At 35.1% G+C, this 15,147-nt stretch overlaps 1 protein-coding gene across 1 annotated transcript in view; it reads right to left on the bottom strand.

Moving 5' to 3' along the window:
* Positions 1–660: 660 nt before the first annotated feature.
* The window catches only part of SGK3 (serum/glucocorticoid regulated kinase family member 3), a 243,092-nt gene continuing 228,605 nt past the window's right edge, over positions 661–15,147 (bottom strand). The window contains 3 exon segments of the mRNA XM_053715094.1: positions 661–3,119; positions 4,283–4,372; positions 10,942–11,094. Coding sequence (XP_053571069.1) covers positions 2,949–3,119; positions 4,283–4,372; positions 10,942–11,094 — 414 coding nt within the window. The 3' untranslated portion in view covers positions 661–2,948.

Raw genomic sequence — 15,147 nt, 5'->3', positions numbered from 1 at the left:
AGTCTTCATTCAAGCTGGGCAGAAGAGGTCCTCCATCCCGCAGAAGTCTTCATCCATGCGCGGCTCCATCTTCAAGACCTCCGACGCGGAACATCCTCCTCGGCCGACGGACTAATGACGAATGAAGGTTCCTTTAAATGACGTCATCCAAGATGGCGTCCCTCGAATTCAGATTGGCTGATAGGATTGTATAAGCCAATCGGAATTAAGGTAGGAAAAATCTGATTGGTTGATTGAATCAGCCAATCGGATTGAAGTTAAATCCGATTGGCTGATTGGATCAGCCAATAGAATTGATGTCGCATTCTATTGGGTGATCCAATCAGGTGTCAGTACTGTTTTCTTGGTCACAATCCAAAAATCCTATTTTTTACTTGTGAATTTCACAGTGAAAAACACAATAACAACACCGGCTGACATTCATAAATAGTTATATGTGGAAAAACAAGCACAAGATTGTAATCAATCCCATAATATTTAAGATGGGTCTTTAAATTTATGGACACAAATGAAGACTTTTCTATTCTATATAGAACTTTGTGACTCATATTCCATGTTCTCTATGAAAATTCCAGTATCAGGAAAGCATAAATGCAATGGTATCGCTTTTTGCTTTCCTAATATTCCTAGAAGTATTTAAAAATAAATATGACATCACGATTCATATTTTAACAAAATTGTTATTTTATTTGAGTAATCGATGTTTTACAAAAAATATATTCCATATAGCAGAACATTATGATTTATACTACTTTGTTACAAAATAGAATTGCATAGCAGAAATAAGGCACATCTTGTTTCCATAGCTATAGGACAACTCAAGATTTTTACTCTATTTTCATCCATTCACAAAAAAAGTAGTTTAATCTACTAACTAAATATTTTATGTCAAACATTAAAGGGACATAAAACGCAAAATTTTATTTCATGATTCGGATACAGCATACCATTTTGAACAACTTTCCAGTTTACTTCTATTATCAAACTTTTTTTGTTTTCTTGTTATCCTTTGTTGAAAAGCAGGGCGGTAGGTTCAGGAGTGTGCATGTGACTATAGCACTATATGGCAGCAGTGTTGCAACAGTTATAAATTAGCAAGAGTGCTAGATGGCAGCACTATCTAGATATCTCTTCAACAAACAAATAACATGAAGCAAATGAACAAAGCCAATTTGATAAAAGCAAATTGGAAACTTTTTTTTTTAAAATTGTATCCTCTATCTGAATCAAGAAAGAAAAATTTGGGGTTTCATGTCCCTTTAACATCTCAACACATATAAATCTGCAGGGTGTGATTTATGTATGTTCCTGAATCTATCAGCTCCGTAGTGCAGTTTGCAGGAGACTTTTCCCATTTCAAATGATTATGACGCTACAAATGTTTAAATATGCTTGAAATGAATACAATCACAATCTACTAGTGGTCCAATGGTGTGGACCAGCCCTCAAAAATGTTTTAGAATGGAATAATCCAAACAGATTATTATAGGACCAAAATGAGTCAATTATTTAGTTAGAAAAAGTAGGAATATTACTTTATGATTGGTAAACATAAAACTATTTAATGGGGCATTTAAAAGACTCTGGTACAGAGCTTGCAATCATTTATTTTAAAACATTCGCTAAAATATCTTGTGTAGTAGCCCCCAAAGTGTTGTGTTTACATTGTGCAATGCCTGTTTCAGTTCTGATCCATTTTTATCTCTTGAAAGCAGGTGGCATAGCCAATCAGATTCTGTCCCTTTTTAACTTGATTAAATTGTTTTATGTTTACTTTCCATTAATGTGCTTCATAGGGAACTATTAAACATGTAACAATGTAAAAATCCCTCAAGTGTATTATATGGCATAAATTGTTCATAGCCAAATCAAGCTACATTGGCTCACAACATAACAAGGGCCATGTAAACGCATTGTTATTGTGTATGAGTATTTGTAGTCACTCTAGCAGTTTCAAATTTGAAAATACCTCCCACCCAAAAGTGTGTAACATAAGAGGGTGCACTCCGTATACAAAGGTTTAAGGCATCCATTGCATAACTAAATATACTTGAATTTAGAAATCTAACATTAAAAAGCAGAGATTGTATTGCATGGAATGAATTTGTGCAATATTACAGAACGTAAGAGATGAGTTGCACTGCATAAATATCATTTACATGATACCTACAGAAGTACAAGCCAGTTAAAAATTCCTAAAGCAGCAACCCCCCTATATGATCTGTTAAAGGGCTATTCTAACGCATTCCCAAATTGCTCTTATTTTTTGAACATCTTAGTATTTTAGTATTATACAAAAGCTCAACAGAAACATTTGTACAATAATAAATAGCTCTAGCAAATAAGAGAATTTTATTGTTGAATTAGAAATACCCTTTAAGAAATAGATTAATCTACCCATAGTTTCTGGAATAATAATGTTTTAATATAAAGCAGACTTTGATACTATATCAAAGATGAATATCAGAGGTGTTCAGAAATTCACTTAATGAGGTTGTGGTTCACGGTGTATTCCAGGCTTGCATGGCAGCCATATTGATTCCTGAAAACGAAACAAAACTCTGACATGAGAAGTATATCAGAAACATGGGAGTCATATGAAAAAAACAAGAATGGAATTGAATTAAATGAACATGTTACGTCCCTTTTCTTTCATGAGAGTAGAGAAGATTGCTGCTTTCACAGTTGGAAATTAAAACAGTTTCTTGTGCAAATGAGCTTGCAAACATATTAACCACATGTGTAGGCTATAAAATATTTCACAAAATGCAAATAGTTGCTTAAACATCTGGCAGAAGCTTTGATAGACAATGTAATTCCAGTGAGACACTGCCTAAACTTAGTTTTACTATTTACGTGAAACCCTGTAACTATTCCTTTGATCAGGTTTTCAGACCAACTTCTTGAGTATGATGTAAAATGTAGTCCATTCTCTTCTCAAAAGGAAACTAATAGTAAAAGTCATCAGATGGTGGCGCATAAGAGAATCCTACAAAGGCGTCATCAGCTTCTTCAACACTTGCATTTACAATTGAATAGTCCGAAGATACACACACAGAGTATGGAACCATTGCTTCTGTAAATTCTGTGTCAAAATTTGAAATATCGTCTGGCCCATCCTATGAGATAAAAAATATTTAACAGTAAAAAAAAAAAATTGTTTGTAAAAGAATCACTTTACTTATTACTTACCTTGTACGTAGTATAATTTTATATGATGAAAAACTAGCAAATATTTTAAGTTTTAAAATGCAAAAAATTAACATTTTTAAAAATGTGAATCAATCGACAAGTACAACATTCTCTTAAAAAAGGTGACATTCAGAAACTTAAAGGGACAGTCTACTCCAGATTTTTTGTTTACAAATATAGATAATCCCTTTATTACCTATTCCCCAGTTTTGCACAACCAATACTGTTATATTAATATACTTTTTACCTCTATGATTACCTGTATCTAAGCCCCTGCAGACTGCCTCTTATCTCAGTGCTTTATACAAGCTTGCCAATCAGTGCTGGTTCTTGTATAACCACTATCATTTTCCACAGGAGTGAGCACTATGTTATCTATATAGTAAACATGAACTAGCACTGTCTGGCTATTGTGCAAGATTTAAAAAACTAATAAAAAGCACTGAGATAAGAGGCCTGCAAAGGGCTTAGAAACAGGTAAACTTAGAGGTTACAAAGTATATTAATATAACAATGTTGGTTATGCAAAGCTGTGGAATGGGTAGAAAAGGCGTTATCCATCGTTTTAACCAATAAAAAAGGTACCGTCCCTTTAAATAAACAGTGTACTCTGTCATCCACATGAAAGTACAGTATCTACATTTGTTGCTTATAACTTTAATTCATGAGTTTTGGTATTCTTATTCCAGAACAACTGCCTACTGCCCTAATATAGCAGTATCCATTTTGTATGTCTTACTAATGCTCACTGCCTGATAGGCAGTACATCCTGCTAATGCCTATTGGTTGACAAGTACTTCCTGCTAATGCTCATTGGTTGGTATTTACTTCCCGTTAATGCTTATTAGCATTATTAGGTGCTTCCTGCTAATACCTAGAACCAATAAATCAATTAGCATTAGCAGTAAGTGCTTTTCCAGATATGTTAGTTTAAATAAAAAATGTAAACAGCCTTTACTGCATGTTATTATTTTCTTTTATTTGTATAGCACTGGCATATATATGCAGGCAATAAAACTGTTTAAAATGTGTGTAATACTACACTATGTGTACACCATATTTTTAAAAAATGTTGAAACTAACAACTCACCACATTAGGGTCATATGGTGGAGGTATCTTCTTTTGAACAAGATCATTCCAGTTAATGCAGCTGAAGAAAGGATGATTCTGTATATCTTGCTACAACGGAAAGAAGAAAAAAAAATATAACATGATTTAATAGATTTAAGCAAAAATAGGAATGGGGCACTATGTGTTTATTAACTGTACTATCCAATATCCAAATATAAACAGTATGTTTCTGACTGGTGTATTGTGCCAGCTTACAATGTTCCACAATTAGTGTCTGAATTGCTTCCATGCCAACCTCAGAGTAAACAATAAGACAAAGCTGCCTTTTTTAACAGCAAGCTTGTGGCAAATCTGCTTAATATATACCCCAGTATAGTCTGCACTAAAATGTCTCTAAAAATCTCAGGCATTTTAAACAAAAAGGAAAATGTATTGTATTGAAAGAGCAGGCATTGCACTTCTGGAAAATACCCAACTGCACAGTTGCCTTTGGTGTTTTGCACTGTCCTCCATTTGCATAATCCTGTGCATTATTCAGGTGTTTTCCCATCCAACCTAAAGCCTGTATCTGAGTAATGCATGGGGTGTGTATTCAGTGGGCAGAAAAGAATGCCAGACGTGCCTTCACATTTTTTCAGAACAGAAACGGCATAGTTTTAAGGCAAGAATGTTTTTATTTTGCTTAAAAAGTCTCACATTGTTAATTGTTTCTATACAGACATTTATGTTACTTTACAATGTATATATATACAACGGAAAGAAGAAAAAAATATATAACATGATTTAATAGATTTAAGCAAAAATAGGAATGGGGCACTATGTGTTTATTTACTGTACTATCCAATATCCAAATAGAAACAGTATGTTTCTGACTGGTGTATTGTGCCAGCTTAATTGTTGCTATACAGACATTTATGTTACTTTACAATGTATATATATATATATATATATATATATATATATATACACACACATATATACACATATACACAAACACAAGATCCATCAAGCACTCACTGGACTTGATACAGGTGAAATAAAAAAAAGTGTTTTATTCCATATAAACAAGTGACGTTTCAGGGTGTTCACCCCTTCATCAGACCAACAATTGTACAGAGTCAATCAAACATTTTATACCCATTGAAACCCCACCCACTGTGCAAAAAAACGCACAACTGTTGCCATAGCAACCATAGAAAAAACAAATACATTGTGAACGCTCATAGTTACTAATCCTGTGTTAATATTATACAGTGCAATAAAAAACATATAGCGTAGTAATAGTGGAACCATTTGCAGAACATCACTGAGTATAGACAATCCTTGTTAGTGATAAAAACAAATTCTCTAATATTATCACAAACCTCAGTTGTAATTCCTGCACTGAGAAAATGGCCTCTTAAGCCTGCCCTCAAACTAAGTGTAACAACAACAAGGGAATGTAGCAATGTGTATCCTAAATGTATCAAAAACTATTTGACATAGCAGTATCCAAATCAATGTATAGATGTGTATAAAGATACAAATGTCTAGTGCAATCACTTCCAACTCCTATAGATGTACCTATAGTACTGTATTGGACCTAGGAATGGAGATAACAAGTCTATATACCAGCTATTGTCTAATTTATTGCTCCAAATGTATCCTCAGAGTTACCTACATGTAGACAAAACGTTTGAAGTATTTTAATTTTTTTTATAAAACATAAAAATGCAATCCAAAAGTCTAGTTAAACATATAGAATTAAACACATAGATAAAGCTAGCATCAGGGAGCATACGTAATTTACACTATGTGTATGGCACATCCATATACATCTCTTAAGTGTTTCATTTTAGTTACATCATGGGGAAAGTAAACTAAGCATTTATATATGGATACGATTATCAAAATAGAATTAAACACATAGATAAAGCTAGCATCAGGGAGCATACGTAAATTTACACTATGTGTATATTACATCCATATATATAAATCTTAAATGTCTCATTTCAGTTATAGCATGGGGGAAATTAAACTAAGCAATTATATACGGATCAGATTAATAAGATCAATAAATCAAAGTCTATCTACAAGAAGCAGTGCCAGTCCACATTTGTGTTAAGGCCCCTGGGTTGTACCGTATCAAGCTTGTAGATCCATCATGCTTCTAGTTGTAAAAGGTGCTGTTTAATTTCCCCCATGCTATAACTGAAATGAGACATTTAAGATATATATATATTTATATATATATATATATATATATATATATATATATATATATATATATATATATATATATGGATGTACCATACACATAGTGTACATTTACGTATGCTCCCTGATGCTAGCTTTATCTATGTGTTTAATTCTATTTTGATAATCTGATCCATATATAATTGCTTAGTTTACTTTCCCCATGATGTAACTAAAATGAGACACTTAAGAGATGTATATGGATGTACCATACACATAGTGAACATTTATGTATGCTCCCTGATGCTAGCTTTATCTATGTGTTTAATTCTATATGTTTAACTAGACTTTTGGATTGCATTTTTATGCTTTATTATTTTTTTTAAAATACTTCAAACAGTATGTCTACATGTAGGTAACTCTGAGGATACATTTGGAGCAATATCTTAGACAATAGCTGGTATATAGACTTGTTATCTCCATGCCTAGGTCCTATACAGTACTATAGGTACACCTATAGGAGTTGGAAGTGATTGCACTACACATTTGTATCTTTATACACATCTATACATTGATTTGGATACTGTTATGTCAAATAGTTTTTGATAAATTTAGGATACACATTGCTACATTCCCTTGTTGTTGTTGTTACACTTGGTTTTAGGGTGGGGCTTAATCGGCCATTTTCTCAGTGCAGGAATTACAACTGAGGTTTGTGATAATATTAAATAGAGAATTTGTTTTTATCACTAACAAGGATTGTCTATACTCAGTGATGTTCTGCAAATGGTCCAACTATTACTACACTATATGTTTATTATTGCACTGTATAATATTAACAAAGGATTAGTAACTTTAAGCGTTCACAATGTATTTGTTTTTCCTATGGTTGCAATGGCAACAGTTGGGTGGTTTTTTTGCACAGTGGGTGGGGTTTCAATGGGTATAAAATGTTTGATTCACTCTGTACAATTGTTGGTCTGATGAAGGTGTGAACACCCCGAAACATTACTTGTTTATATGGAATAAAACACTTTTTATTTCACCTGTACCAAGTCTAGTGAGTGCTTGTGTTATAATTTGGATATCTGAACTTTCTATAGCACCCTGGCAGAATTGAAACTTACTGTTTGTGGGAGTGCACTTATTTCAGTGGATTATATATATATAAACAATCCAAAGATGCAGGCACGCACTGGTCTTTTTTGTATAAAAAGATTCCTTTATTGGTTCAATTTAATCTAGGAGTTTACATGAATATAAGAGACACTTAGTAGAATGGGCTGAAATCCAAAGAGTGGTTGTATGGCGGTAACTATGTATGTATATAAGGAGTGTACTTTTAACTGTTTGTCATTAGTTTTAGGTGCTTTGATGTACTTTTTTCTTTGACATTTCTTTGACATTTGACAAAGGCACGAAACTTTATGTCTGGATTTTAAATTGAACCAATAAAGGAATCTTTTTATGCAAAAAAGACCAGTGAGTGCCTGCATCTTTGGATTGTTTAGATACACTTACTGCAGTGCTCCGTGGCATTTGTCGTTTATGGGTGAGATTGTGCTGTCCTGTTTGGACTCTGTGTGTGTGTGTGTATATATATATATATATATATATATATATATATATATATATATATATATATATATAAATAAAGGTGAAACTCGAAAAATTAGAATATCGTGCAAAAGTTAATTTATTTCACTAATGCAACTTAAAAGGTGAAACTAATATATGAGATAGACTCATTACATGCAAAGCAAGATAGTTCAAGCTGTGATTTGTCATAATTGTGATGATTATGGCTTACAGCTCATGAAAACCCCAAATCCACAATCTCAGAAAATTAGAATATTGTGAAAAGGTGCAATATTCTATGCTCAAAGTGTCCCACTCTAATCAGCTAATTAAGCCATAACACCTGCAAAGGGTTCCTGAGCCTTTAAACGGTTTCTCAGTCTGGTTCAGTAGGAATCACAATCATGGGAAAGACTTCTGACCTGACAGTTGTGCAGAAAACCATCATTGACACCCTCCATAAGGAGGGAAAGCCTCAAAAGGTAATTGCAAAAGAAGTTGGATGTTCCCAAAGTGCTGTATCAAAGCACATTAATAGAAAGTTATGTGGAAGGGAAAAGTGTGGAAGAAAAAGGTGCACAAGCAGCAGGGATGACCGCAGCCTGAAGAGGATTGTCAGGAAAAGGTCATTCAAAAGTGTTGGGGACTTTCACAAGGAGTGGACTGAGGCTGGAGTCAGTGCATCAAGAGCCACCACACACAGACGGATCCTGGACATGGGATTCAAATGTCGTATTCCTCTTGTCAAGCCACTCCTGAACAACAAACAACGTCAGAAGTGTCTTACCTGGGCTAAAGAAAAACAGACCTGGTCCGTTGCTCAGTGGTCCAAAGTCCTCTTTTCTGATGAGAGCAAATTTTGCATCTCATTTGGAAACCGAGGACCCAGAGTATGGAGGAAGAATGGAGAGGCACACACTGCAAGATGCTTGAAGTACAGTGTAAAGTTTCCACAGTCTATGTTGATTTGGGGAGCCATGTCATCTGCTGGTGTTGGTCCACTGTGCTTCATTAAGTCCAGGGTCAACGCAGCCGTCTACCAGGAGATTTTGGAGTACCTTATGCTTCCTTCCGCAGACGAGCTCTATGGGGATGCTGACTTCATTTTCCAGCAGGACTTGACACCTGCCCACACTGCCAAAAGCACCAAAACCTGATTCAATGACTGTGGGATTACTGTGCTTGATTGGCCAGCAAACTCGCCTGACCTGAACCCCATAGAGAATCTATGGGGCATTGCCAAGAGAAAGATGAGAGACATGAGATCGAACAATGCAGAAGAGCTGAAGGCCGCTATTGAACCATCCTGGTCTTCCATAACATCTCAGCAGTGCCACAGGCTGATAGCTTCCATGCCACGCTGCATTGAGGCAGTAATTGCTGCAAAAGGGGCCCAAACCAAGTACTGAGTACATACAGTATGCATGCTTATACTTTTCAGAGGTCCGATATTGTTCTACAGGCATGTACAATCCTTGTTTTATTGATTGCATGTAATATTCTAATTTTCTGAGATTGTGGATTTGGGGTTTTCATGAGCTCTAAGCCATAATCATCACAATTATGACAAATCACAGCTTGAACTATCTTGCTTTGCACATAATGAGTCTATCCCATATATTAGTTTCACCTTTTAAGTTGCATTAGTGAAATAAATGAACTTTTGCACGATATTCTAATTTTTCGAGTTTCACCTGTATATATATATATATATATATATATATATATATATATATATATATACATACATGCAGTACATACATACAAACACATACTGTATGTGTGTGGGTATTTTAACAGTTATGTCCTTAAATAAAGCATAAAGGCAAAAAAAAAAAAAAAGAAAAAGCAGCAGCCCTTTTTCCTTCAGAATTTCTTTTATGAAACGTTTGACTTTTGTTTAATGAATGTTGATCTCTTATTCTTTAAAATACCTTGCCAATTACCACTGCATAATCAATGTTAAAGCTTTAATTCATTATTTATAAAGCTCCGGAACAATTGCCCACTGCCTTATTATTTTAATGTTTTACTATCTCTTCTTTAAGTGTAAAATAGATCATTATATATTTCCATACATAATTAGAAATCTATTTTTTAGATCATTACAAAAATGTATCTTTCATGATTCAAATTGAACAGATCATTTTAAACAACTTTTTAATTTACTTCTATTATCAAAGGTGCTTTATTTTCTTGGTCAACCAATGAAGATTCATTTATGTGCAGCCACCAATTGCAGATAGCACCCAGTAATGCACTGCTATTCCTTAGACTACATAGGTATGCTTTTCAACTAAGGATACCAAGAGAAAGAAGCAAATTAAATAATAGAAGGAAATCGGAAAGTTGTTACATGTTCTGTATGAACCATGAAAGATACATTTTGGTTTTCATGTCCCTTTAAAATCATCACCTAAATGGGGCTGCAATATCTGTTTCATTATTTTTAAAGGGACATTAAACACCTTGTGGGTCTAAAAATTTTTAAGAATTAGAACCTTGTTTGCTGCAAATGTTTTTCAATAGCCAAAGTGCAATCACCATTTGCTTTATTTGGAAGAACCAATAGGGAATTGCTTCTGGAGGAGACAAGGCTAACCATATTCATGTTAGTATAAAATGCACTGTATTGCAGATGCTATCTTCTGAAGTCAATTACAGAAAGATATGTAGCAGGGTTAGCTTTGAGAAGTCTGCAGTGTGCATTTACAGTTATGAGATTTAGGCAATTTACAATGTTTAGAGATAAATTACAAGAAAGGGGGCAAAATAACTAAAGTATATTACAAAGTTGTTTTACAATGTATAACTAAACATTTTATATTAAAATTTCAAGGTGTTTACTGTCCTTTTAAGTAACTTTTTTTACAAAAAGAAGCATTATGTAGCGTGTATATCAATAAATATAAAGTATTCCATACAAAGCCATTTGCTCCAAGTCTCGTTTTGGGATTTCTCTCAAGCAGTTCTTCTAAGATTGATGAAGCAGTTAAATTGATATCATTCCGCATAACCAGGGGCTTGTGAAGAATATTTTCATACATCTCTGCAGTATCTCGATTGTAAAACGGAGGCTGTAATAATAATAATAATAATGATAATAATAATAACAACAACATAGTAACATAGTATATGATGTTGGAAAAAAGACAAAAGCCCACTGAGTTCAACCTATACAAATCTTAATATATTTACAATAAAATATAGTTAGAAAACCAAATCCAAAGACAGGGTGCCCTCGGATATAATTAGAAATGTAAGCAAACGTATATGTGCTTGCATTCCCAAATAACGTATTGAACATTATATAGGAAGAGATCAGTAAATTTAATTACACTTAAACCAAAGCAGGATAAGGCCGCACCAAATACAAAAATGTTCGCTTTATTGAGAGATAAAAAAGACACAAAGTATGCCTTTACCTTAAAAACTGTAACAATAAAATCTTAAACAGATGAAATATAGAACACAAAGATATACATTTCATATACCCCACATGCTAGCATGCCCCAGAGCTGGCTAAATAACAGTCTTATAAGACACCGGGCACTTAAGTGTTAACAAACACGCTCCGATCAGACTGGAAAATAACACTGTTCCACAGGATAGCTCAGGTTTGGGTTCAGGTGCCGTTTATCTCTTTGAACCAGTGTCGGCTCCTCTTTAGATCCGGATACTTGTCCTGCTTTGGTTTAAGTGTAATAAAATTTTCACTGAACTCTTCCTATATAATGTTCAATATATTTACAAAAAAGCTCCAGTTGAGCTTAAAGTTATCCCATTAAAAAGGAAGCCCATTTAACACAAACAATTATATCCTTGAATTCTGTTTCTAGCCAGAAATGTATCTAAACTATTTTTAAATGTATCTAAGATATTGGCATGTGCTACCTCCTTAGGTAATGAGTTCCACAATTTGATTGCTCTTACAGTGAAAAAACATTTTACATTGCTGGAGATTAAATCTCCTTTCCTCCAGCCTTAAATAGTAAAAATTATAAACCAAATTATACACCTTTAGATAACTGCAATTCACTCTTGCTGCTTAATTTGAGTCTGCAATTAAATATAAACACATTTATTTTTAACATGTTTTCCTTTTCTAATGGGATATTGTATAGCAGGGACAAATTGGTCTGAAGGGCAAATCAGGTCCACTGTTTAAATGCAGGAACATTTTTTTTTTTCATATTATTTTTTTAATTTTTTTTTTTTTTTTTTTATTGAGAATCAATTTGAGGCACATATACAAAGCATGACAATAAAATCAACTCAAAGCTGCACAAGTTTACATAACAATGCATACAAATAGAATTGAACAGTTAGTGTGCCTAACAGACTGTATACCCTCTGAATGATCTTTGAGGCCACTCTTGGGTCTCCCAGTACAACATGTGGCGTCACAAAGGGTAGTCATGGGCAAAAAGAGGCCGCTCTTGGACCTCCAATGGTGAATCTCAGTTTTTCATTTTTTAACGCAGATCATGAAATTAAAACAGTTAACACATTAGTCATCAGTACAAATATATATAAAGAAAAAAAAACGTATCACTATAGAACTTTATCAAGATTAATGAGCTTGAAACAATGAGACAAGTGAATAGCTTGGGAGCCAAATTAGCAACAGATTGCAAAGATTATAGAGGGATATATGTTGGGGGGTATTACATATAGTCAGATCTCTGGAAGTAATACTAATACGAACTGGTCATCTAGTGTTATAGGGACACACACACTAAAGCTAGGTGGAGTATTGTATATCTTAAGACGTACAACTAGGAAGAGCCAGTATACTATAGGGCTTAACAATATAAATTATAATCAAGTTTTGGAGAACTGAGTCGCAGATACATGGAGCATTTCTCAAAATAAGAACTTTACTCTGTGTCTAACCTCATGAGTAGCAAATTTATCTCTGCAATACCCCAATATAGTTTAGAAGTAATAACATTCTCGTATTAAGAGGATTATATCTATTAACTAATATCTGCATTGAAGTCCATCAACCAGGTCCTAATTTAACAGGATCACTTTCAGTAAGAAGTATCAGCTTAGGACTTTTGGGCATAAGATTTGAGGCATTATAGATGGAGGTACACAAATGCCCCAAAGGATGTCATAGAGTAGCGAGTCACCTTTCTTAAGTTATCTTAAGTTATCTAAGATCCTGGAGTATAGCTAGGGCTGGCTCACTATTATATTACCATGCCTCATACACTCACACTGGGGGATTAGGTCTACCTAATGCAGATACAGGTAAAGGGGGTTAATAAGCGAGCAAATAGTCACCCTGTAGGTATTTGTCATCTGAATTCCCTAAATATTTATATGTTTAAATTAAAGCTCGGGGCTTATACATTAACTATCCTAATGTCCACACCATGTCACCACGGCCGCTGGCAACACAGTACAAGCACAAGGAGCAAGCTGGAGAGTGTGGATAACGCTAAACACTGAACTAAGAGCCCCCTAAAAAGAAAAACAAGACATATAAAACAGTGGTTCAAGCTAGAAAGTAAACAACACTATATCAGTGTACTCATTTAGCACGGGAATATGTAATTGTTATAAACCTATTCTGCCCTACATGGCATGGTACTACTGTAAAGTCTCAGCCTTTGATCACAGACTAGAAAGTGCTGTAGCTCACAGCTATGTCGGACAAAGTCTCTCCCCCTGGATCAAAAAGACTCCGCTTCTGTTCAAAGTTAATTATGGGAGACAGTAGGCAGAGTAATCCTCCTTTTAACTCGTTATAATCTCCTGGAATGAGGTCTAGTGTCCCACTGACTAACATACGGACCACATAGTTAAGGGTGAGGGACCTCTTACCGCGCTTCATATGTCTCCTTGCTGCCTTAAGTGAAACTGGGATCCCCCTGTTCAAATTAGGGGACTTTAGGTTCACATCACCGAGAAAAGTCTCAGCCCGTTTCCTGGGGTCTTCTGTTGACAACTCTCGGGTGTCCAGTGAAGTGCCTAGCCCCTCCGTCAGAATCACTGTGGACTTCGCTGCTATTTCAGGTGCCGGCCTGCTCTGACAACAGTTAGACGTTAGCGCTAGACTGCATGTCGGGTTGTCCTGTGCAATATGCCTCCTTTGGCGATCATCCATGACAGGTGAGGGTTCCACATAACAGGAATCATCTGTTGAGCAATAGCGCATAGGCGGCATTGGGTCAGATATTCCAGTGCTCAGAGCGACAGGATCACAGTAATCAGAACTCACAGGAACTATAGTAAATCCTGAGCTGAACAGAATTTTGTGTAATTCTTCTTCTAGGCTCCGGAAATGATTAGTTAAAAGCTGCGTCACTGAGCGTTCCCAGTTATCCAAAGCCTCCATTTGTGAGGCAGTGTTTATGGCGTGCCCCCCAGCACACAAAAGTCCAGAAAATGTTTGGCGAAGTGGCTCCCTTATACAGTATAAAGAGCAGTCTGTGGGAGGCTGTTAGAGTACGCAAATGAAGTGTAAGATAGATAGCGTAGAAGTTCTATAGCGTGTGATGAGCTAATGATTGCAGGTTTGTTCTGCTACAAATCAAATCAGAATCCTAAAGTAGGATCTCGTAACCCCAGAGTTTGGGGGGGGGGTAAGATTATGGCAGCCCCAGCCATATACTTCACAACCACACAGGGATAGCTACTTATGATCGATATGCTGCGTAGAGCAAGTTACAAAATGGAGTCCAAACCTGTGTAAAAGCTGATCGTATATCTGTCTCAAAGAGCATAGGCAAAGAACTTGTATGGTCCCCAACAGTGGGCATCCATCCGGTCCTGGCAGAAGGGACTTTCAAATCTGTTAATTGTAGTATTTTTACTTTGTAAAATATGAATAAAGTCCTTCAGGCTTGAGGAGCTTCATAAAAACACGTCCTGCCGTAGTGAGATCAGGCTCCGCCCCCCTTTTTTCATATTTTTTATTGAGGTTTCAATAAGCAAATCACAAAATAAAAAGAAAGTACAACATACTCAGTTAGTAAATACAGAAAATGTCAAGTACTTTACAATATCGAGTGTATACAGGTATTCCAAAGAGAAAAATAAGCATTAGTAACCAACTCTAGCATAGAATGGTGATTTGCCAATTTAAGTGTGAACCTTCTAATAAACTCAGTAGGCCT

Source organism: Bombina bombina, chromosome 5, assembly GCF_027579735.1.
Source record: "Bombina bombina isolate aBomBom1 chromosome 5, aBomBom1.pri, whole genome shotgun sequence".
NCBI classification, from domain to species: domain Eukaryota; kingdom Metazoa; phylum Chordata; class Amphibia; order Anura; family Bombinatoridae; genus Bombina; species Bombina bombina.
The sequence above is the reverse complement of the archived record's forward strand: the minus strand, read 5'-3'. Positions and strand labels throughout refer to the sequence as shown.